The sequence below is a fragment of the Calidris pugnax genome, unplaced genomic scaffold (genome assembly GCF_001431845.1).
Source record: "Calidris pugnax isolate Ruff unplaced genomic scaffold, ASM143184v1 scaffold41, whole genome shotgun sequence".
In the NCBI taxonomy this organism is placed as follows: domain Eukaryota; kingdom Metazoa; phylum Chordata; class Aves; order Charadriiformes; family Scolopacidae; genus Calidris; species Calidris pugnax.
The window spans coordinates 18,280,605-18,303,158 of NW_015094509.1; the positions used below are offsets into that span (position 1 = coordinate 18,280,605).

The 22,554-nt window shown below is 35.8% G+C and overlaps 1 protein-coding gene across 3 annotated transcripts in view; it reads right to left on the reverse strand.

Moving 5' to 3' along the window:
* Positions 1-22,554, reverse strand: part of TAF2 (TATA-box binding protein associated factor 2) — a 58,400-nt gene that overhangs the window by 33,412 nt on the left and 2,434 nt on the right. For 2 of the 3 annotated variants that reach the window (XM_014965413.1, XM_014965415.1), the window contains exons 3-11: positions 21,767-21,927; positions 13,486-13,604; positions 11,995-12,136; positions 11,252-11,483; positions 9,846-10,030; positions 9,182-9,295; positions 7,785-7,884; positions 6,038-6,123; positions 1,343-1,478 (exon numbers count right to left, since the gene is read on the reverse strand). In XM_014965413.1, the coding sequence (XP_014820899.1) occupies positions 1,343-1,478; positions 6,038-6,123; positions 7,785-7,884; positions 9,182-9,295; positions 9,846-10,030; positions 11,252-11,483; positions 11,995-12,136; positions 13,486-13,604; positions 21,767-21,927 (1,275 nt within the window). The remainder of the gene's footprint in view (positions 1-1,342; positions 1,479-6,037; positions 6,124-7,784; positions 7,885-9,181; positions 9,296-9,845; positions 10,031-11,251; positions 11,484-11,994; positions 12,137-13,485; positions 13,605-21,766; positions 21,928-22,554) is intronic. The other variant, XM_014965414.1, reaches the window with a different exon arrangement.

Genomic DNA, 22,554 nt, shown 5'->3' on the forward strand with positions numbered 1-22,554 from the left:
AAATTGTGATTTGCAAACACAAATGTATTTTTACTGAAGGCAAACCATCCATGATACTGAGAAAAGCTCTGAAACCCCAGCTTCTTAACATGAGAAATGTTTAATGGTAACAAAATAAAGTTAAAAATCTCTTCTTTGCTCATCACTGCTACAGGTACAATTTATTATGCAGCTTTTTAACAAAGACAGTTGAATTCAAAGTGGAATATAGAAACACTTTTTGGTGTCCATTTTCTAGTTTTAAGCACCTCTATACTTCCAAACCACAGTCTGTGAGGCTACATCACCACAAGCAGGTGTGGCCTTTATTTACCAAATTATAACACAGAGGGTAAGGGGTGAGATTTTAGCCAATTCCTTCCACCTGAGCTTTTTAAAAGAACCAACTTCCTCCAAGTTACATACACACACACAAAATCCAGTAAAAGACAATCAGCTTTCAAAAATTATCTAGAGTAAAACAGATCATTAACTATATCTGCTTTTAAAAAATAAAAGTCATCAAGCTCTCTACTTTGCTACTCCTTTTTAAAAATTGCAAAAAATATTTAAAATTTATGTAAGGAAAGGTCTAAAAAAGGTACATCTGTTGTATTGTCAACATGACAACTGCTTATAATAGCTCAAGGACAAGCACATACACATTATCCTAAAAAAAATAAAACAAAGAAACAAACAAAACCCCCCAAAACAAACAAACAACCCCCCCCCCCCCAAAAATCCAAATAAAACAAACAAACCCCTAGCTGACAGAAAAAGATACTATTCAGTTTAACTGGGTGCCTGTTTACAGTATCCCATCTTTTTTAAAGCATGTCAAAAAAACATATTTATTAATGAAGAAAAACTAAAACCCTGCAGAAGTTTGTATTTTTAAAATAAAATTACAATCATATATTCAACTGCTTCTCCTAATACAAAGATCCATGCTGCCGCTAGCACTGCAAATTGTACACAGTGGAGAGAGCAGAAGCTGGATTCTCATTACTTTCATCATTTATAATTTGAGTAGATTAGCTCACTCAACACCAGTTGGGGGCCAGTAAAACAGGTCCTCAGTGTTAACAACAAATCACAATAACCCAAAGCACAGTAATACCTTAACATTAAAGAGTATATGCAATATATTAAAAGTATTACAAGTTATGTATAAGAATAACAGCTAACCTTATCTTAACACAAATGACCTGCATTTTATGTTTGTTCTCCCTGCTAAAACTGAAAACACAAATGGAATCCTATGATGACCTGTTTTGTTCTTCCTTAAATGCTATTTAATTAATAGAAATGCAACTAATGACAAAAAGTTGTCTATATTCCACAAACTCATTTAAATACTTACCTGTAACATGAACTCCATGCTAATCCTGTTCTCAATCAGTCTCATAACAAGATGTGCTTTACACTGGAACATAGTGTAATATTCCCAGGACAGAGTATGAGGGTGTTTGATAGAAAAATGTAAATGTGATGCAGGGCTGGAAAAGAAAAGAAAATAAAAAAGCCCAGCTCTCTATTTTGCACTTCATGGAATTAAACTTAAAGTACACCTTAGCAGCCAAGATTACAGCTGCACCAACAATTATTTAGGATCTATTCTACCGCTTTAAAGTTAAATGACCACACACTTGTGAAGAAAGGTGACACGGGTGTATGTACCTGGCAAACAGCAAGTGCTGGAGAGAGAACACGACAGGTCACACAAGCTCGGTATTACTGTAAAGACAGGGGTTGCAGCAGCAACTGGAGCAAGGAATCTGTGACTTGGATCTGGAAATTACTCATGAATTGACTTTTCCCCTGCTCCACTCCCATTTAAAAGTGACTGTACACAGTGAATATTTTATATTTAAATAAATAATTGTTGCAGTTAAAGAAAAGTAAGAGTTTTGAAATTCACGGAGATTTTCATGCGATGAGCCAAAGGAACTGCTTGGTTTTTATTTTAGTTAGCAACTTTATGCTTTCAATACTTAGCAAACTGGTGACTTCTAAATCAGACAGCATGGCAAGGAAGACTAGGCAGAGCGGTGTGCTACAGCTGCCACACCGTCTCCGTAACTTGAACTATCTGTGCTGTTCCTTCACACATACTCCTTGTGCCTATAAGCAAAATATTTTAAATAGTTCAATTACATTCCACTTCAGAGGACAGACAGATGGTGAAACCCTGAAACTTTTAAAAATAGAACTGATTTCTGGATAGCCTTAGTGGCTGTACAGCAATAAAACACCAAAAGACTTAATTCTGATGGGCCTTAAAATGAATTATTTCCACCAAGTTTTACATTTCAGAACACAAACATTCTGAACTATAGCCCAGTTTCAAAGTAGAAAATTAGCTGTAATACTGTAAGTCTTCAGAAAAATAACACTTTTTTGCCCCCTTCCAATTCTTTAAGAAGCACCAATAATTAGAAGTCTGGCTCAATTTCATTGATGAACCAAAGCTGTGGCAACTGACTTTTGTTGTGCTATGTTTTTTCTTTCAGTTCTTTTCACCGGACACTTGAGTTTTCCATCAAGAAATAACAAGCATGTTAAGAAACTGGACCCACACCTTGTCACACCAATATCTTAAGAAGCAGGAATCCAGACTAATTTTATGCTGGTTAGTGGAGAATCAAAAACTAGCAATTGTTACACAGAAAATGCCAGCTGCTTAATATTTCTGGGCTCAAAATTGGGTTCTTCCCCTGTGATTCCTATTTATAGACAAACTAACTAAACCATTTCAAGATGGACCAGGCACTTGATTTGTCCAAAGTCTTTTGAAGAAGATACTGCAAAACAAAATGAGGTAATTCATGATAACCACTATAAGCCCGATCTTTCACACCAGCTACCTCAGGAAAAGACTGATCTTCCAGAACCTTCAAAGACCTGTGAAACAAACCATTTCAACTTCAACCAATCTTTCCATGCAGCCGACAGATTTATGCCAGCAATCAGTGTTCTACAAGGACACTACCAGGACTTGGCTCCTTTTCTGAAGCTCTTAAGATTTCAGAAGAAGGCAAGAACCAAGGTAGCTGCAACGCTTTAGTATTTTTTTCCATCCATCCATTTACTGGGAGACTCCCTTGAATTTACTCATGAATGTCTGTTTAAACATCTCATGAAGATTAAAAAAGTACTTCTAAAATTAAGCAAGTATTATCCTTCTTAGGTAGACAGTATATACATAAGAAGGTACTCAGGTTTACTACTTGCTGTTTCTAGTTGGTAAGCAATTGTTAAAGTTCTTATCAAAATTTTAGACACTTTCCTATTCTGAGGTAGGGAAGGGTTAGCAACTATGAGAGAATTGAAATGCAAGGAGGAAACTGAGGTTGTGGCCCAGACATTATATAATAATTTGGTTTCAGTATAAAACTACTTATCCAGCTTCAAATTATACAGTTGATTGACTTCGGTAAAATTCTTTTCTTGAAAATTACAACCAAGCCAGAACCCACATTTTTGGCCTTCTTAAATTTACTAAGTGTTGATTGATTTTGGTACTGGTTACATTATTTAACTGCAAATCAAAACAGACAAGTTCGTTCAATATTAATACATTTATTCTGCATATTTTTCTTCAGTCATTAGACTTCTAAAACTTTTATTGAATTGGCACCAAATGAGAATTAAAATTAGTAATATGGACCTAGAACCTCTGTCAAAAGAGAAAATTGAACTAGCTCTTCCATGGAAATCTATAATGCTCACACTCTTGGACACACTCTAGTTGTTCAACGTAAACGTGTCAATATGCTTCTTCCATTTGAAATATATCTACATAAATTTCTTCATGTTTTTAATTTTTACAACAGGATGGTACCAGCACAATCAAAGAGGAAGAGAATCAGAATCTGAGAGGGGACAAGACAAAATGAAAATGTAACAAACACAAAGATTTGTTTTGAAACTGCCATCCATGCAGCAGATAACCTGCAGTTTCCTTTCTTTCATCTTCTCATGCTCTAGGATTTTTTGTTTTAAAATAAAAGTTCTGGAGAGTAGTGTTTATGTTTCACCAGACACAAACAGGAAGAATCTTAGAGACCTGTGTTTTGCACAGAAATTAATTCATGTGTCTGAAAGAAGCTCCTTTTTCCCAGTGATTTCTTTCCATTTTCTGCTTCTAATTTAGTTGAAAAATGAGATTATCAATTAGCCTAATTTTTTCTTCATATTATTATTAATGGAGACTGTTGTAATGCAAATACGGTTGGCAAGAAACCACATCATAACAACCACTACAAAGCAAAAAATACACTGGAGAGAAATATTCTAGACATGGTTAGGAAAATACCTCCCTAAATACAAGTCATTTCCCTGAGTTAGGAATATATACTTTATTTACATACAAGGAAACTTTGCAATCTGCAAGAAACAGCAAGTTGTAATTTATATTTAATTGACATTATGATTATTATTAACAAGCCATAATACAATGAAGTAGTGAAACAGATGTACAAACAGTGTGTCTAACAGTGATACATCACACAGAGAAAGGATATATTTAAGAGCATTAGAACAGGATTTTTTCAATTATTTGTGCTCAAATCTAGAATACATACAATAAAGCTAATAAAAATAATAGAGACTTTTTTTTAAATCAGTTTCCTTTTTTTTAAACATATGCCTTTATTCTCTAATTTCATCTGATCCTATTAATCTGAATTTATTTACTCTTTATAGGGGAGTATGTCACCAAATAGTAATGCTGCCAGTTGAAAAGACAGACAAGACCTAATTCAGTACCTAAAATTTTCCTTAAGAAAAACAACACCATAACCGATAGGATGTCTAAAAAGAATGTTGCTAACTGTAACTTGTTTTTCAGAGGTACATGTAACAAAAGGATCTGGGTCTGCTTCATTACTTGAAAGAACAGTACAGTGAACTAAATCAGAATCCATCCTGGGCAGATGTGCAAAATGGCTTGGCGTTCATACACAGCTTGCATCCGTGACTGTCAATATAGGAGCTGTTGAGGATTCACCTGGCTGTGAAACTAGTCAGCATGTCCTGTTCCTGATTTCAGAAAACGCTTTCTTCTTTTTTCATCTCTCAAATAAATTACTATTCAGATTTTAAATGGGTTATTTCTCTACATGATTCAGTTCTAAATCCAGAGTTTTAATTTTAAATGAAGAAAACCTGGACTTGCACACACTCAAATGTAAGAGAACCACTGCTGCAGACAATTTCAGTTGTATTTTCATAATACAGGGGCTTCTGCTGTAGTAAAGATTTAAGAAATTCACATATTCTCCCACTCCACCTGCACATGGTCAACCTTGCAGTTCTGATTTCAGCAACTCTTTGTGAGGCTGTGTTATAACTAGATTAATTTGTCCAAGAAAATAAAAACCCAGCAAAAGGTTGTCATTGAAACCTGGGTCAACTTACTGACCTGACTTCTAGTAATACTTTTCTACCTTCAGTGGTTAGCACTACTCAGTGGGTAGTACAGAAGTAGCACAAAAGGGGTAAGGGAAAAACTCCTAAGCCAGCAATACTGAAGCTACAGTTATTGGGAAAATACAAACTCAGCCAGTTCACAGTTACCTCACAAATGACTGATCACCATATAATGTGATAAAATAAAAGTATAAATACTTTTTTTCCCCAACTGATTAATCTCAATATAGGATTGCAAGGTGGTAACTGAGAGTAGAAAGAAAAAGAGAGCAAAGAAGAAAACTGATGATACTGTAAAAAGTCTGAAGATTACTAACCACTCCAGAAATAGCTCAGGTCAAAATTCTGGCTCCATATTCTCTCTTATCCTCTTACTAAAAAGTAGTTTCATAACAGCATAAAAAACATTCATTATACTTAACTTCCTTCAAGATTTAAAGTGAAAGAAAAATAAAACAACAGTGATACTATATACTCAAGATGTACTTTATGAGACGGGTAATACATGCCTTGGGCAGCTGAAGATCTTCAGTCTTTGGCCTTGTGCTACACAACACACCCAAGGCATATATTAATGGCCCATAAAAACATACCCTGTAATGACTTGTGGCTTAAATAAACATACTTGTCTTTCTCTTTTCCTCCTCCGAATATTGGATGCAGTAAAACTCCACCAGTCTTCAGTTCATATGCCACTATTTGATCTAACTCCTAAAAAGTACAACATATGTAAGCAAGCATGATTTTGAAAAATAGAGAAATTATTTAAAGAAGACAGAAAAGCTTTTCATATCATTGTTCAAGCCATACCTCCTAATTAATTTTGTTTATGAACACAAATTTTAAAATCAGGGATGTTCAGCATGGCAAACAATAATAAAGCAGTAGTAATGAGCAGTCAGTACTTGTTCTGGGTCTGGATTGCGGATTTAACTACACTATATCTACATAGTATTATTGTTCAATATATTAGTTGTCTCTGACCAAAAGAAATAAAGGTGATCACCGTTTCCTTGCAGTGGAAAGTAACACTGGGTATAACACTGGGTATACCTACACAGTAGGCTGCCGCATATAGAAACTCACCTTGACCCACACCCAAGCCAGACAGAAGCCAGCTCTTAAACTGGAACGTGAGTTTGAATTTGTGTGGTGCTGTGGGCCCACGTTAACAACCACACTTCAAGGTAAGGCGTTCGCATGGGCTCACTGTCAACCAACAGTCAACATGGCTTTCGAATCAAACTGGGTCAGCTTGAGCTTAGGGAGAGTGAATTGATGTCTGTCTGAAAGCCAATGTTAGTCAAGGAATTTCCAAACCTTGGTATGTATTGATATTTATTGATTCATATCAACTTACACACTTTCATATATTGGTAATAGCTTCAAAGCCATGGGGCAGAACCGGAGGCTCTGACAGTAGCACCTCTTAGTTCTGCGTGGAAGTACTTAGCTATCTCATGGGGAAGAAGCTGAGCAACTAACATCCAGAAGCAATTTCTCCTGCATGCAGTGATGAACTCTCAAGACAGACCTTCAGCCAGTTCTGCTGTTCTCTCTAGCACCCACACCTTTAGCACAGACAGCACACGACTCGTGAGATGAATGTATATTAGATAGATAAGGATATGGTATTGGGTCCCCATGTCAGTGTGGGATGTAAATGGCACCCATGGGGTTAGGAATCTAGTTTTTGGAATAGGATGAGTCAGAGAATGTGATGGGAAGAAGAGAAAGAAGCTATACATCTTTCTCTGAATGCAAGTTACTGGCAAAGAACGAGGAGTCACTGCCGCTCTCACTAGAAAGTACCTGTCTTGGAGCATTACATTTGGATATGTAAGGCACAGACAGAAATTTCTTTTCCAAGAAAAGAAATCTCTTCAATAGGGATTTTTTATTGTTTCATTTAATACTTAAATGATACTAAAAGATACCTGATCCACTACTGATCCAAGCTAACGCTGGAGCCCTTCTGAGCTATACGCATGGCCATCACAGTATAACAAACTCACCAAAGATATCTCTTTATGAATTCCAAATTCTATTCTAAGTGTTAAAAAAGTACAATCTTTTTTATTTTTTCTTTCTGTTTTTGTGCAAAAGCCTAAACAAAAAAGGGTAAAACTAATTGTACAGAAAGACAATGAAAATTATTATTCATAAGGCAGTCACAGAAATTTATTTTGGTTAGTATGTTTGGTAGTCTTCCTTGCAGCAAGTAGTAAAAATATTTCAGTTCTAAGTTTTGTCACTACTAAACATTTCTTCAGATTGCAATGCAAACCTATATTATAGTCTGCTTTTATGTTGCATCTTCTTTGATGTAAAATGTCTGAAAGATACAGAAAATACCAGTATTATGTTGTTACCTGTTTAATCCAGTGGCGATACTCGTTAACACCAAAGGTTTTTTTCATCCAAAGGCCATAAATATAACCAGAGATTCCCTTTAGTACCCATTCATCTGACCTATAATAAGAAAGAAGCATGAATTGTAGCACTTCAGAAGGTATTTTGTAAGGGATGGTATTTTTGACCAGCTCAAAATAGCCACAAATTTCAGCAGGTTATATAACTTCTCTAAGTCAATAGGAGCCTGATGAGCTGTGAACCAATTTATGTAACTTGGCACCTGGATGGGACCGATGAAACTGAAAAGCCAGAGAAAACTGAACTTTTACCACACAAGCCCAGATTAAAACATAAAACCAAACTATTTTAGCTGAAACAGTAACAATAAAAATGGACACCAAAGTTAAGACAAGTGCCAATCTATATGATCTTAATTTCTTGAAAAACATCTCAATGCAATGCAGAAGATTTGGACAGCAAGTAGACAAAATACCTATCCCACAATTTGATGGACACCCATTTAAACACCTCTTCTGAGACTTATGTTCTAAGAGAAAATTATGGACAAAAACTCCAAAATGATAATGAACTAGAATTCTAAATATAAGAATGACATACAGGGTATGATGAAGGGAATAAAATAAAGACATAAAGAAAAGTCATTATGAGGGAGGAAAAAATTGTCTTCTCCATGGAAGTAGGCTAGAAATAAGGAAGAGAGCAAGAGAAATTATAATAGTATAAACATCAATTTAAAAACATGTTGATTTCCTATTTTTTAAGCCAATATACTCTAGGACATACACTTTTGCCATGAAAAAAAGTAATGCACTCTTTTTCCCTGATATATAAAGTGTATGCAAAAGGCTATAAAATAAATACTGATCAGAACTGCAAAAGCCAGTTGGGGGAGACTCTCTGAGAGATGGAGTTATAGGCAGTTTACCACCCCAATGAACGCGCCCGTTTGAAATTAATTTCTGCATTCCCCTTCCTAAACTTCTTCGTAATTTATTAGTTCTGTGCTCCAGAAGCACTTCCTATGCAGGCTGCACTTCTTCATCCCAAATATCTGACAGAAATTTACTGATGATACAAACATCTGCCTTCTAAAATTTCCAGGTGTCAATGCACACGACAACATTCAGTAACAATAATTTCTGAGAGAAGACATGTTCAGTTTCTACAGTCTCTGGACCCTTTATATCTCACATTCTCCTTTCAAACAAAAAAACCTCCAGAACTCATGGATTTTCATTTTATCGAGCTGGCTTTATTAATCCCCTGCCCCCCCCCCCCTTTCTTTTACAGTTACTGTTTCATTTATTCTTCTGATAAAATGCAACATGCAAAATAAAATTTGATTTTCTTAGATTTTCCCCATTTTCTAGAAGTACAATGGTAAAATACTTACCAAGACATTCTGGATATAAAACATCCAAAGAATTGCTGGGCCAGTGCCTGTGCTAAGCATCTCCTTGTCAGTGGAGTTTCATCTATAATCATTGCGCTGTGTAAGAGATTTGTGCTGGATCCCCATAAAAAGAAAATAACACAATATAAGCACCAGCTCCAAAGAAACAAAACAGAGACCTTGCTTTAAGAGCCAAATCAAATCAAATAATTCCTTCACTGGTTTTCCAATGAGATAGCAACTTTCTTTTTTTAAAAAATACTGTTAACCCAGGCCGATGTCCTGCTTTTATTATCAGTCTGTGTAGAGCCAAAGTAGTTTGTTTTAACTGGTGAAACTCTTTTGGATTCCTGGTACCCTAACCCAGCTGAAGAAGAATAAAACATAATCAAATTTCTGCACTTAATTTGATCTTAAATATTTCATGCATAGTGTTTCTAATTCAGAAAGAAAACCACTGCCAATTTTTTCTTAAAGAAGATAAAAATCCAACATCTTAATAACAGATAAAATTGGAAATGGTATTAAAAGCCTATAATGTCAATAAAAGCCAGCCTTTTCAAATTAGAGAGCACAAAACTAGCTTCAGGTATTTCTCAATAGACTTGGATCTAGAGCTTCTAGGCCTGTGGATTTAGGAGGTGTAATTTTCTCAAATACTAACCTGAAAATACTCATGGATGCATAAGCAGCTACTTCAACATAAGCTTCATCTACAAAAACAGTCTTGAAACAGGAGTATGGATAGCGGCAGGTAAGAATCTCCTCATAAAATTCAAACACCTCATGAAGGTATGACGTGGTATGTTTGAGCAAGGGGAGAAGTTGTGGTAAGCAAAAGTGAGTCACCTACAAACAAAGAAAAATTTGGTACAAGACTGACGAATATATTTAAATCCACAAATATCAAGTATATTACATAACTGAAAAAAACTCCACAACACAACAAAAATATAGCTGCTGTAAATTTAACCAAATAAAAGCATTTTCAAGCTGTGACAAAGACTATCATGGCAGAAAAGTACACCAGGTTGTCCATCTTAATTGTGAGAGCAACAACAGGAAAATAATTTTAACAGACATGAACAATACAAATGCCTATCTAGGGACATCAATCATTTAAAACACATTACTTTTTTCTTTCATTTTGTAATCCAATGTCTTTTAGAGATAATATTTTTCTTTTATTTAGTAAAGAATTAGCTAGTTTCAAATCTGTCAAGCAGTGTTACTGTTTAGATTAATTGTTACAGCTAAAACTACATGTAACCTTTGATATTACCATATTTTCCACAAACTTATGATGCAGCCAACAACACTGACTGTCAGTAGTGACACAGGAACCGAGTTGAGATTGATACATATCGTCAAGTTAGCTCTACAGAAGTCAAATGCTACAGAAATTTACCAGTTTGGGATTTCAAATATCAACAACTCATTTTTTTAACATTTGTTATCTTTCCCACCTGTAAAAGTGAACATAATACCATTGCTGAGGGCTACATTTTTATGTTTGCCATTGGATCAAGTACATAGCTATTTCCCAGTTCCCAGCTATTTTCTCATCATGCTTTCAAAAGAAGAATATACAGGCCTGTCTTATGCTAAACTGGTAACTTAACCTGCCTGCCAAGTCCATCCTTACACAATCTGAAACTACAGATGTAAATACCAACTGGTGGACTTCAACATTATGGCAAAAATCTGTTAAGAATGAAAACTCAATGTCAAATTTAATTCAGAAGCCCACTCAATTATGTGGCAATAATTTTCATCTACTACCAGCAACAGGACTCATTTAATCAATTTAACCAATTGCTTTTACCAGCCCCAAATAAATTAGCCCCATAAAGCCAGGCATAAATGGAACAATTCCTCATTCAAAGGCTTTACTTTGGAGATAAATTTAAATACAGGCATTTCTAGACAAGTTTTATCATATAACTGTACTAATGGAGCTCATATCTAGACATACCCATATTTGACCAATATATACTGGTTGCAACATAAGAAGAGTCAATAATTATTTAAAAAAAAATAAATAATGAAGGCCTCTATGCAGGTTATTACCTCATGCATGTATGGATCAACAAGGATTTCAAAAGGTCCTATTGCCAAGGAGATGTTAGAAGCTGCAGTTGGAATAGTCAGCATGTAATGAAAAGTCTTCTTTCTCATATCATGGGTATAGACAGTTTCCACCAGATCTCCATTTGAAACAGCCACCATTGCAGCATCTACAGTATACTCAAGCTTCCAGGTACACAACTCAGAATATGAATCCACACAAGGGAACCAAAATCTAGGGAAGTTAGGATTGGGGGAAAAATGGTTAACAATTACACTTAATAATTATACTCTCTTTTTCACAGATGATTTTTCTCTCAAGTTCCAAGCTACATTTTTAAATACTTTGAATGCTGACATGCTGACTCCTACTATACATTAATTTTAAAAAGCACTGCAAGTTTTTTTGCTGTTACCTTCTGCTGAGCTAAAGAGTAGATATCCTAATTCCTAATCATATAATCATAGAATCGTCTAGGTTGGAAGGGACCGTAAAGATCATCTAGTCCAACCATCAACCTAACTCTGACAAAAAATTAAATAAGAAATAAGCAATCAAAAAAAAATATCACTAAACCATATTCTTGAGGACCAAATCATTAGCTCACATTGGTAAACTCCTTTCAAGCAAAAGTTAAGTTTTAGATTTTTTCAAACTTACAAGAATTCAAAGAAATTACCTGTATTTCCTACACCTTAAGATTAAATAGGAAATACAGTCTAACATTCAAAGATAGTTTTCTTACCTTGTAGAATTTTGATAACCACATGAAAAGACATGAGCCCCTCTTTCTGCCATGCTGCCCTCCATGTTGGGTACCACAAAATGAAGGCCTCCTTTTGGCTGGTCCAGAGAAAAGTTTATATGCACCTTCAGGACTTTTAACTCTGCAGCACCAAGACCAAAATTGGAATAAATATACACAACTTACATGAAAGTTATTTCAGAATAATCATTCAGTTTTGGACTCTTGGTCTTTCAAGATGATGTGTTTACTTTGTTCTCATGCATCTCCAGGTCTACTTCCAAAGCAGTGCTCAAAAGCTTACAAAACTGACCTCTTAAGCTTAACTTACAGGATATGAATTTATAAGAATCTTTATTAATTAATAAAAACTGCAATTGGAGTTACATTTTGTCTTCCAAATCCCCAACAGGAAAGAATCTTTATACACTGATTGTACCCTCACCGTGATCTCTTTTGTACCTTGCTGAAATAATTTTCTACAAAAATTGCAAGTAGCAGGCACATTCTTAAAAGACATGTTATTGTCATTTGCAGTTTCTTAAAACCTCTTATTATAGTTAAAGCTTTTCCTGTAACTTAAGTGTCTTTGCTTTGGTTTAGTTTCACAGAAATCTCACCTATGAATAGACTGGCAAAAAAGGAAATTCAAGTATGATCAAATTTATCCAACAAGTCTCACTGTATTTTGGCATTCAAACTTTGAAAAGAAGAATTATACCTGTTGAATATTTTCCCTTTTATGCTTGTAAGTAAGGCAACAGGAATTTAAAAAAAAAAAAATGAAGTAAAATTGTCTTTCCCACTAAGGTGTATCTGACAGCAGGAGTCAGCTTCATGATACAGTTGTTAGTATTTACTCACAGGTCTCACAAATCCATGGGAAAAACTGATAAAACTATGCAATAAAACAATACAAGAAACTAATAAAATCTATGTAAGCAAATAATCAACATCGGAGAGTGATTTGTTAAACCAGTTACTTGTTCCAGGATCTAGTATACTAGTTCATAAAGTAGTATACTTCCCACTACGGAATCAATTTTAAAACAATCATTCCTCGAAGTGAGATGGGGAAAAATTAATAGAGCTTTTTAAAAAAAAGATGTATATAAACATATCGTTGTAAATTATTTTCTTTGTTGGATCAAATATATTGTAAGTAGCTTCAAAGTTACAATTTGGCACCCAATATACTCCATTATACACATTTCCTCCTGTATACTTCTGGGCTCATGACCACCCAAGAGTTTGTTTGTAAAGAGTGTTAAGAAACCTTGCAACCACTTCTCCATATTACCAAGAAGTGTGAAGGTATTTTTCAGCCTTCAACTGGAAAGATATGAATGAGGAAAAATGAAATAGTAACAATCATTTCATAAAATAATGTAATGCTACTTCTATTTATTTAAATCTACCACCTTCATAAGCAAACTCATAACTAACAACTCTATGGTGTCTTAAATTAAGCTTTCAGTATGGTCTCTTTACCATCAACATGTTTCCACAGCTCCGAGGGAACCTTAATGCAGAGTTCTCCATTTCCAGCATCTGGGTCCACAGCACTGACTGCGGCAGCATAGGCATTGGAAAAATAGTTGAGATTCCTCCTGTCAGAAATACCCAGTTAATTCTTAAAGCACACGCTGAACTAAAAGAAACCACTTTGGAAATTACATGATTTCTATACTGAATTTCATGGTGCATTTTCAAGCAAGTATTTTGTTTTGTTTTTACAGGAGCGGAGGGAAAAAGGAGTAAAGATTACATTTCAAAAACCTGAACTTAAAACTAGGCTCTTACAGAAGTGATCTATGATCAAAAAGATTTAAGCCGTAATTATCCCTAAAAAATTAAATGAGAAATGCTCAGTGTTCTTTTGTTCCCAAGAAGAGTAATAGTTACATTTACTGGAACAGAAATTAAAAATTCTTTTTTTGGAAAATTTTGGATTAAGTGTGCATATTAATTCTAAAGGTCTGTCTTGATCTGTTTCCTCATATATTGCAGTTTTGCTTTTCTAAATGCAGTAAGATTTTAGCTTGGCAATGGTATTTTCCCTCCTCTTAGCTTGATGAATATGAATAGTTTTATTTTGTGCACTTGGAAATATCACATAAAATATTAGATGGTAGAGTTTTGGCCTTAATACATAAACACAGAAATATGTATTATGCTTTTTAGTCCCCCAAAATCAGGACTTTTTCTTTCTTTTAAGTTTTACTGTCATCCATTTAAGATGCAGACAGAAATGCTTGCAATCAGGTTGAGCTGTTTAAGCCACTATATGTCAGATGCTAACTGACTGCACATTTCATTCTAAAGTCATACCATTCCTTCAGTTATGATGTAGATGAATTGTTTTCTACTGAAACGAGCAGGAACATGCTTATGTCCAATGCTAAAGTGGTTATGAGCAGGATGCTATTTTCTTATTTAATGTGGGTATGTTCAGAGACTGGAGGATGACCACTCAAGTTCAAAAATAACCCTGCTTTTGCATTTTTGTGTCATAGCTTTTATACTTTTTCAAAATGGATTTTTAAACTGAGTAAAACATGGGAGTAAAACCTTTCTTAATTCAAATCCTCTAGCACACAGAGTTCTCCAAAAAGCTTGCACAACTCTATACCTGAAGAGAAAGTGTTTGAATTACTGATCACCTTCTTTTCCAGAATTTAGGTACCACTGATGAATCCAACCACAGAGTCATAATCAAGCATAAAACTACCACAGAATCATAGAATAACTTGGGTTGGAAGGGACCTCTGTAAGTCATCTAGTCCAACTCCCCTGCATGTGCAAGGACATCATCTAGATCAGGGTGCTCAGAGCCTCATCCAACCTGATCTTAAATGTTTCCAGGGATGGGGCATCTCCCACGTCTCTGGGCAACCTGTTCCAGTGTCTCACCACCCTCACAGTAAAGAATTTCTCTCTGGCACCTAGTCTAAATCCATGCTCTTTGAGTTTAAAACTATTATCTCTTGACCTATTGCAACAGGCCGTGCTAAAAACTTTGTCTCCATCTTTCTTGTAAGCTCCCTTTGGCTACTAGAAAGCTGCAATAAGGTAGCCCAGGAGCCACCTCTTCTCCAGGCTGAACAACCCCAACTCTCTCAGCCTATCTTCACAGGAGAGATGCTCCATCCCTCTGATCATTTTTGTGGCCCTCCTCTGGACCTGCTCCCACAGGTCCATGTCCTTCTTATGTTGGGGGCTGGATTCAGTACTCCAGGTGGGGTCTCACCAAAACAGAGGGGCAGAATCCCCTCCCTCAACCTGCTGTCCACGCTGCTTTTGATGCAGCTCAGGATACAGTTGGCCTTCTGAGCTGCAAGCACACACTGCCATCTCATGTCCAGCTTTTCATCCCCAAGCCCTTGTCAGCGGGGCTGCTCTCAATCCCTTCATCCCCCAGCACACTGCCATCTCATGTCCAGCTTTTCATCCCCAAGCCCTTGTCAGCGGGGCTGCTCTCAATCCCTTCATCCCCCAGCCTGTAGTGATACTGGGGCTTGCCCTGACCCCCGGGCAGGATCACTGCACTACATGGGAGTAAATTAACTCTTGGTCCACGCTGCTTTTGATGCAGCTCAGGATACAGTTGGCCTTCTGAGCTGCAAGCACACACTGCCATCTCATGTCCAGCTTTTCATCCCCAAGCCCTTGTCAGCGGGGCTGCTCTCAATCCCTTCATCCCCCAGCCTGTAGTGATACTGGGGCTTGCCCTGACCCCCGGGCAGGATCACTGCACTACATGGGAGTAAATTAACTCTTGGCTGTGGGCTCCAATCTTCCATGGAATCTGAAGTCCGCATAGAGCAGACATGATCTCATTTCAGGATTTTACTTTCATCTAACCATTCTCTATTCACCACCCACAGAGAAAACAGCACTCAGACCAAATTACAGTACCTAACTTGGAAGAATAAAGCGTACTTCACCATGCCAGCATCATCCTGTAAGTCTAGGTATGTCAAACACCGTGCTTATATTCCTAGCCTTCCACATCTAAAAACTTTGCTAAAACACTGAAATATATTGAGAACATATTTTTATGCAGTTCTTGATCTTTGGCAGTAATAGTGTACAAATTCCCTGGCACCACTACCAAGATTGAGAATGTCAGGAGCAGTAAACTCGTCTACTTTTGCTTGGAAGCTTCTGAAAATAGGACATGAATAGTAAATGGGAGCATATGAGCACAGAAACACCCAAATTCCAAGTTTTAATACATAATCATTTTTTTCCTTTTCATAGCTGAAGTGTACCTAAAGATGGGATATAACGCCAACAAGTTTTAAAAGCACAAGGTTGAATTTGTACACTGGAATATACTATAACTTCAGCTATAGTTCCAGAACAATTCAAACCCACTTAAACTCCAGCTGCTGTGCTGTCTCCTAGTCTCAGCCACATTCCTACTCCCTCACTCATTAAGGAGACTACTGTTCATCTGACCCTGTGGTGATGCAGCTGAAAGTGCCAAATGGAAAAAAAAAGAAAGGGTTTTTTTGGCAGACAGCTTTCAGTTTGTTTAGCTCCCTGACATACTGAGGGGTCAAAGAAGTGCTACTACTGAAGCACAGGAGACTGTCAATAGGATCATAACCACCCCAACCAATGTTGCTTTAAGCTGTCTTCAAATGACATCCTAGGAAGGCAAACAAATACCATTGGAAAAACTCTCTTTAAAAAAAAGACTGCTTGACTAAACACTGCATTAGTAATTAACGAAACTAGCAACAGAAAACAACGGTAGTATTCTGTTAGATTGTAAAGTCACAAAGTTTTTAATTTTAGTCTGAAGTGGTTCTGAAAATTGACTATTACTGATAGGGAATTCCTTTCCAAAACATCAGAGAGAATTTGTTCCAAGTTTGAGGATTGTGATGAGCTTGTGGTTACATTTTAAACATCAATGGGTTCATAGACAGGAAAAGGTTATGATTTTACAGCAAGAAAGGTAGATTCCACAGGGCTTAACGTTTTATGGAAAACAGTCTATTCTGATATTTCTATTTTTGTGAAATGTTCCAACTCAAATGGGTGATTCATTGTAAAAGGAATCCATCAAAGGCTTAGCACCAAAGATTAACTTTTTCATAGGTTGAACTCTCTTAATAAACTGGATATGGCCATTTTAACAAAAACAGAGCATATGCCAAAAGTTACAGCCCAAGGAACAAAGACAAATTTTCCTAATGCTACTTTTTCATGACAATGAAAAAGTAATATGCATTCAAACTTTTCTCCTAGTAGAGATATATTTCATAATCAGAATTCACTCCAAACACTGTTAATTACAGCCCAAGTGCATTCGTGTTGACTGACTGGAAAAGAGGGAACCTACAGAGACTTATTTTTTAAAGCTACTCATGGACTCCAAATACTTCCACGCCAACTTTCTATAGCATCTCTCACTACTAGCTGCAGCAGTGCTACTTAATTGTTACACAGCCCAAACACACAGTCTATAAAACACTTTCCTCTTACAGTACTTAACATCAACTTGGCAAACTAAGTTCTTTGACCTACACATATTTCACTACTCTTCATTACCTGTAATTCATTTACTATTCTACTTTGCTTCCCAGATACAATTAGTACTTGGTTTTGTAGTGTAATCCCAAAATGTATGACATTAATACATTAAGATATGCTTTTATTTTATGTATATATATATACACACACATATGTACACATACATGTAATTTATTAATAAGGCAATGATTTGAATCTTTGGCACACTGAAAAACCCAATTTTCATTCTTACCTAAGGGTAAGAGTTTTGCATCTTTCTTCAAAAGTTCTCTACGCTTCCATTTATTTGTAACAAAGTCTTATGATTTCACAACTAGATAAGCATCATACCAGTGGTAATGAAGGCCATTTACTGCAGCAAAACAACACATGCTCAGTCCACCAGTATTTTTCTATTTTGTGCATAGGCTAAAGGCTTGATCTCTGACTTCTCAGAAATCAGAATATTGCAAGACATGCCCTGAAGGCTACCACATTGCTCTTTCTCACAGCCTTCTACTGCTTCTAACTAAAGCAATGATGAAGTTGAAGGATATCAAAACATCTTCATATTTTTAAAAACTACAGGTTTCAAGTTTATAAAAAAAAGTTAGAGAATGGACTAGTGAATACATTGCCGAAGATTAAAATTACACGGAATTTGTATTTACATACCCATGCACAGAAAAGCATTACATGCACATTAGCGAGCTACACAAAAATGTACACAGAAGTAATACACAGAAGTAATAATAAAATGCAATAACTTCTCAACCCTGCACCATAGTTATCACACAAATATGTGATGCACATAACCAGGCAACAGTAGGATCATCACAAACTTCACATATCACATATCAAATCACTGCATCAAAACGCCAAACTTTTGCTGTGGCTATTTAACAGTTTACACGCTTACCCCTAGGATTAAGAAAAGAGACCTTTGACCATTTTAACAAAAGGGGCTGAGATACAAGCAGTTGTCTCACTAGTCAGAATACACACTGTGGGAGTTCTGCACACTATAGTCCAGAAAAAGAAATCTCACTTCCCTTTTATTGACAACATTGAGAAAGCAACAATTTACAAGGAAAAGAGGGAAGATGAGGAGGACAGAGGCATTTGTAATACTCAACTACAGCAGCTGTAAGACAAGACCCAAACAGACATTCTCCAACACTGTTTGCAGCCTTCACAAGGTTTCAAACTCTTCCTTAAAAGTATGAGCAAAATGGGATTCTCTGCCACCTTGTGTACATACGGTAAAACTATGTGAATTGTTTTATAGCTTACAGCGCTGTTCAGATGTTTGCTCAATCAGGGAGGGAGGGACTGTATTACCTACGTTCATCCATATATTCCAATATGAAAAAGCTATCATGTCCTGAAGCCTCAGAAGGAAATTACAAGATGGAAGACTGACTTTATTTCTAGATAAAACTTTAAATGTTCTTTCAGTTGCCACCTGAAATTATGGTTTGTGACTGACAGATAAAATGGTCATGGCATCAAAGCTGAAAATATATTTATTGCACTAATTAAAGGTTTCTAACATTTCCTGCAAAATTTAATTACCTTTTTAGTGAGAGTTTTTTTTGTCATTCAGCAGAAGTGACAATATACAAGACCAAAAAAATATTTTCACCTTCTGCAATGCTGAAAATGTGAAATGACAAAGACCACTTGTCAATGATTTCTGCATCAATAGCTGATAAAATCTAAAAGTATGACTTGAACTGAAAACAAGTTGAAAGTTCAAATTCAGAACACAAGGAGCTGATCCGACAGAAGATCTCACTCAAGAAGTAGCAGAGAATATAATGGTGAACCAGTAACAATTTCAGCTAGCACTGCTTGTATTTCACAGATAAAGCTCCCTTAATCTTGACTTTCTCAACCCTCTATTAACTACATTTTCTTGCACGCCAAAATTTGCACAGCATGAACAATTAACCACTTCACTTGACCTTCACGTCATATCAGCAAACATAACCTCTCAAGCCATAGATGCTGTATAAAGTCTTCCCAAAGAAATAATTATAGTGGCTTTAAATACAGAATTTTCAATTTTTAATTGAATTCTGTTGCTTAGGGAGTAAGAAATCTTTACAGTATTTTAACTTTGATTAAAAAAGTAGGAAAGAGTCCATTAAATTAACAACTTTTTCTACATATTTTATGTATTCTTTTAGAAATCAACATTTAAGATAATGAAAAGCATAACCAAAAGCAGGAAAACATTTTTCTTAAACCTATTCTTGTAACATTAGAAACAAGACTTGATAATTAATCTGTGTTCTGTTCAAAGTAACTGATATACCAAGTTCAGCTGCAAGGATACAGAGGACATTATCACTGAACATGGAAGAGATGACCAGATGAATAGATATAAAGACTACTACAAATCACTACTGTTTCTAGAAGCAGTACTTTGTAAAGAAGGGCAGAGAAAACCCACAGATTATTATTCTTTTTAGGTACTAATTCTAAAGTCTTTAGATTTCTAGCATTTCTGTTTGCAATCCTGCCTTAAGAGCAGAGATTTTATCAAAACTTAGCTACCATCATGCTCAATACCCAGCTGAGACCAGGTATTTCAATGGAAAAAATACACAACTTGTCTAATACTTTGTAACCCAGGTAAGCCTTTGATTTCTGAGGTACAGAAAAGAGGCATACTAGTTTTTTGTTAGGAATATTTGATGAACTCTGTCTTTCATAACAATGAGTAACACAAGAGTCACAAAATACAGAGACCTCCTATTAAGTTCAAATAGTGACATGAAAACCTGTAGCAGTGAAAAGCACAGGCCACTGTAGCCCTGTGTGAGACAGTATTTCACTTCACATGCATTGTCCTCAAATTTTGTTCACTACTCCTAAGCAAGGTAATATGAAAAAAGGATGATGTTCCACTATACCACTAGAATGCTAAACAAACTCACTTTCTCTACAAAATGATAGAATCATCTCTCCTGATCCCTTTCTTAATATAATGGAGTGCTCACTCTGATCGTTTTAAATGCTGTTCCTTCAGATATCTTCCATAAGTTAGTCAGGATCCAGTTAATATACAGAATCACAGAATGGTTGAGGTTGGAAGGGACCTCTGGAGGTCATCTTATCCAGCCCCTCTGCTCAAGCAGGGCCATGTAGAGCCAGTTGCCCAGAAGCGTGTCAAGATGGCTTTTTAATACCTCTAAGGTTGGAGACTCCACAACCTCTCTGGGCAAATTGTCTGAGCAATCACTGTCCAAGGGGACACAACAAACCATAGAGTCATCACAGAATTGCCTGGGCTAGAAGGAACCTTTCAGGTCACCTAGTCCAACTAAATACCTGAAGGACAGTAATAAGCATCTTAATTTAGTAGTCCAATAGTTAACTTGATTTGCCTTATTCCTATTACTTGTTCAAAATAATAAGCTAACTATGTATGAGGCTATCTAGACATATTTAATAAAATCGGAAACAATTCTTACACAACCATATTAGGAAAATGGGAAATATTCTGAAAAACTTTGATACCATATGAATATTCTTAGGTTTAAAAATAGGAAGTAACAAAAAATGATCATCCAATCTGACATTACACATCATAAAAATCAGGACAATTTTTGGAGGACAAATTATCAGAACATGATAGTTTTGGTCTACATAATATTATACTGATGCAACCAAACTCATTAACCAACTATGCTGGCGTAAAAAAACAAACAAAAAAGGAAACCACAAGAAAACCCACAAACCCCCAGATTAAGGGCAATTCTCTCATATGAATGTAGTTGCACCACTGTAAAATGTTCTCCACAAGAATATAAACAAAATGCTATTGCCACAATAATGTAACCAAACTGTCTTTAAATAAATAAGACTAAGAGTTGGGCACAGAAACCTGAAGTCCATCAAAGGTAAAATATTTTGGCAAAAGAAGGACAGTTTTCTAAAGCACTGAGGATACTACTGGCATCCACCACTTTTCTCCCCATAAAGTATGTTTTAAAAAGTTTCTGATGCTTTTACAAAACAACAGAAAGAAATCTTAGTAAAAGAAATTCTGAAGAAGAATCAAAATCTTCCTCTGAAGAGTCAAAATTATTGCCAAAATACATTCCCCAAATTAAGTCACCATACCAAAAGTTATCATTAAGAAATCACCGGGTGAAAGTTGCCCACACAATAAAATAGTTCATGCTTAACAGCAACAGAAGAGATTACTCTGCAGAGTTTTAAACACATCACTTACTGCTTTGACTCATGGTGACAAACCTCCAGCGTTGGATCGTTATAGATGAAAGCTGCTTCCAAATCGTTGACTCTTACTCTGTAAATCCGGCATTGTTTACTGTTCAGTTTGATTCTATTCAGGTTTGCAACTGTAGGAAATATTGTCAGTTCCACGTAACCCTATGAAAACACAAATTAAAACCTTCTTTAAAATCTTTACCAACTCACAAAGTAGAAATATATATATATATATATATAAAATCTTATTAATGCATTTGAAAGGAACATCATAGGTAAAATGGTAATTTTTAATGTAAGAAGGAAATCGGTTTGCCTGTTTATATGTCTGGAATACATTTTTTTTCATACCATTTAATAGGTGAAATAAAACAACTGTGAAAAAAAAACAAAACAAAAAACTTCAACATGACTGACAATCATGCTTGTTTTACTGCCTCTATTGATTAGATTTCAAGTTATTAGCATCGCTATGTGTTTTAGGTTTTGGTATCCAAGCTTGAGACCATGACTTTTAAAACCTAAGCAGATTCCACTTCGGCAGGTATCTGAATTCACAAAAAGCCTCAATGACCTCAGGCCTGAAATCATGAAAGCCTCTTCAAAGCCCTAGTGAACTCACATATAAGTTAGAAGAAAACTCTGTAACATTATCCTTAACATCAACTAACACAGTGTTGAACATCAATTTTGCATTGCTAATTGCTCTGTAATATTATTTATTATGCAGTGACCTTCTTTTAGAAAGCTTTTGCTTGCAGAGAATGAAGTACTCACAATTAGTTGAAG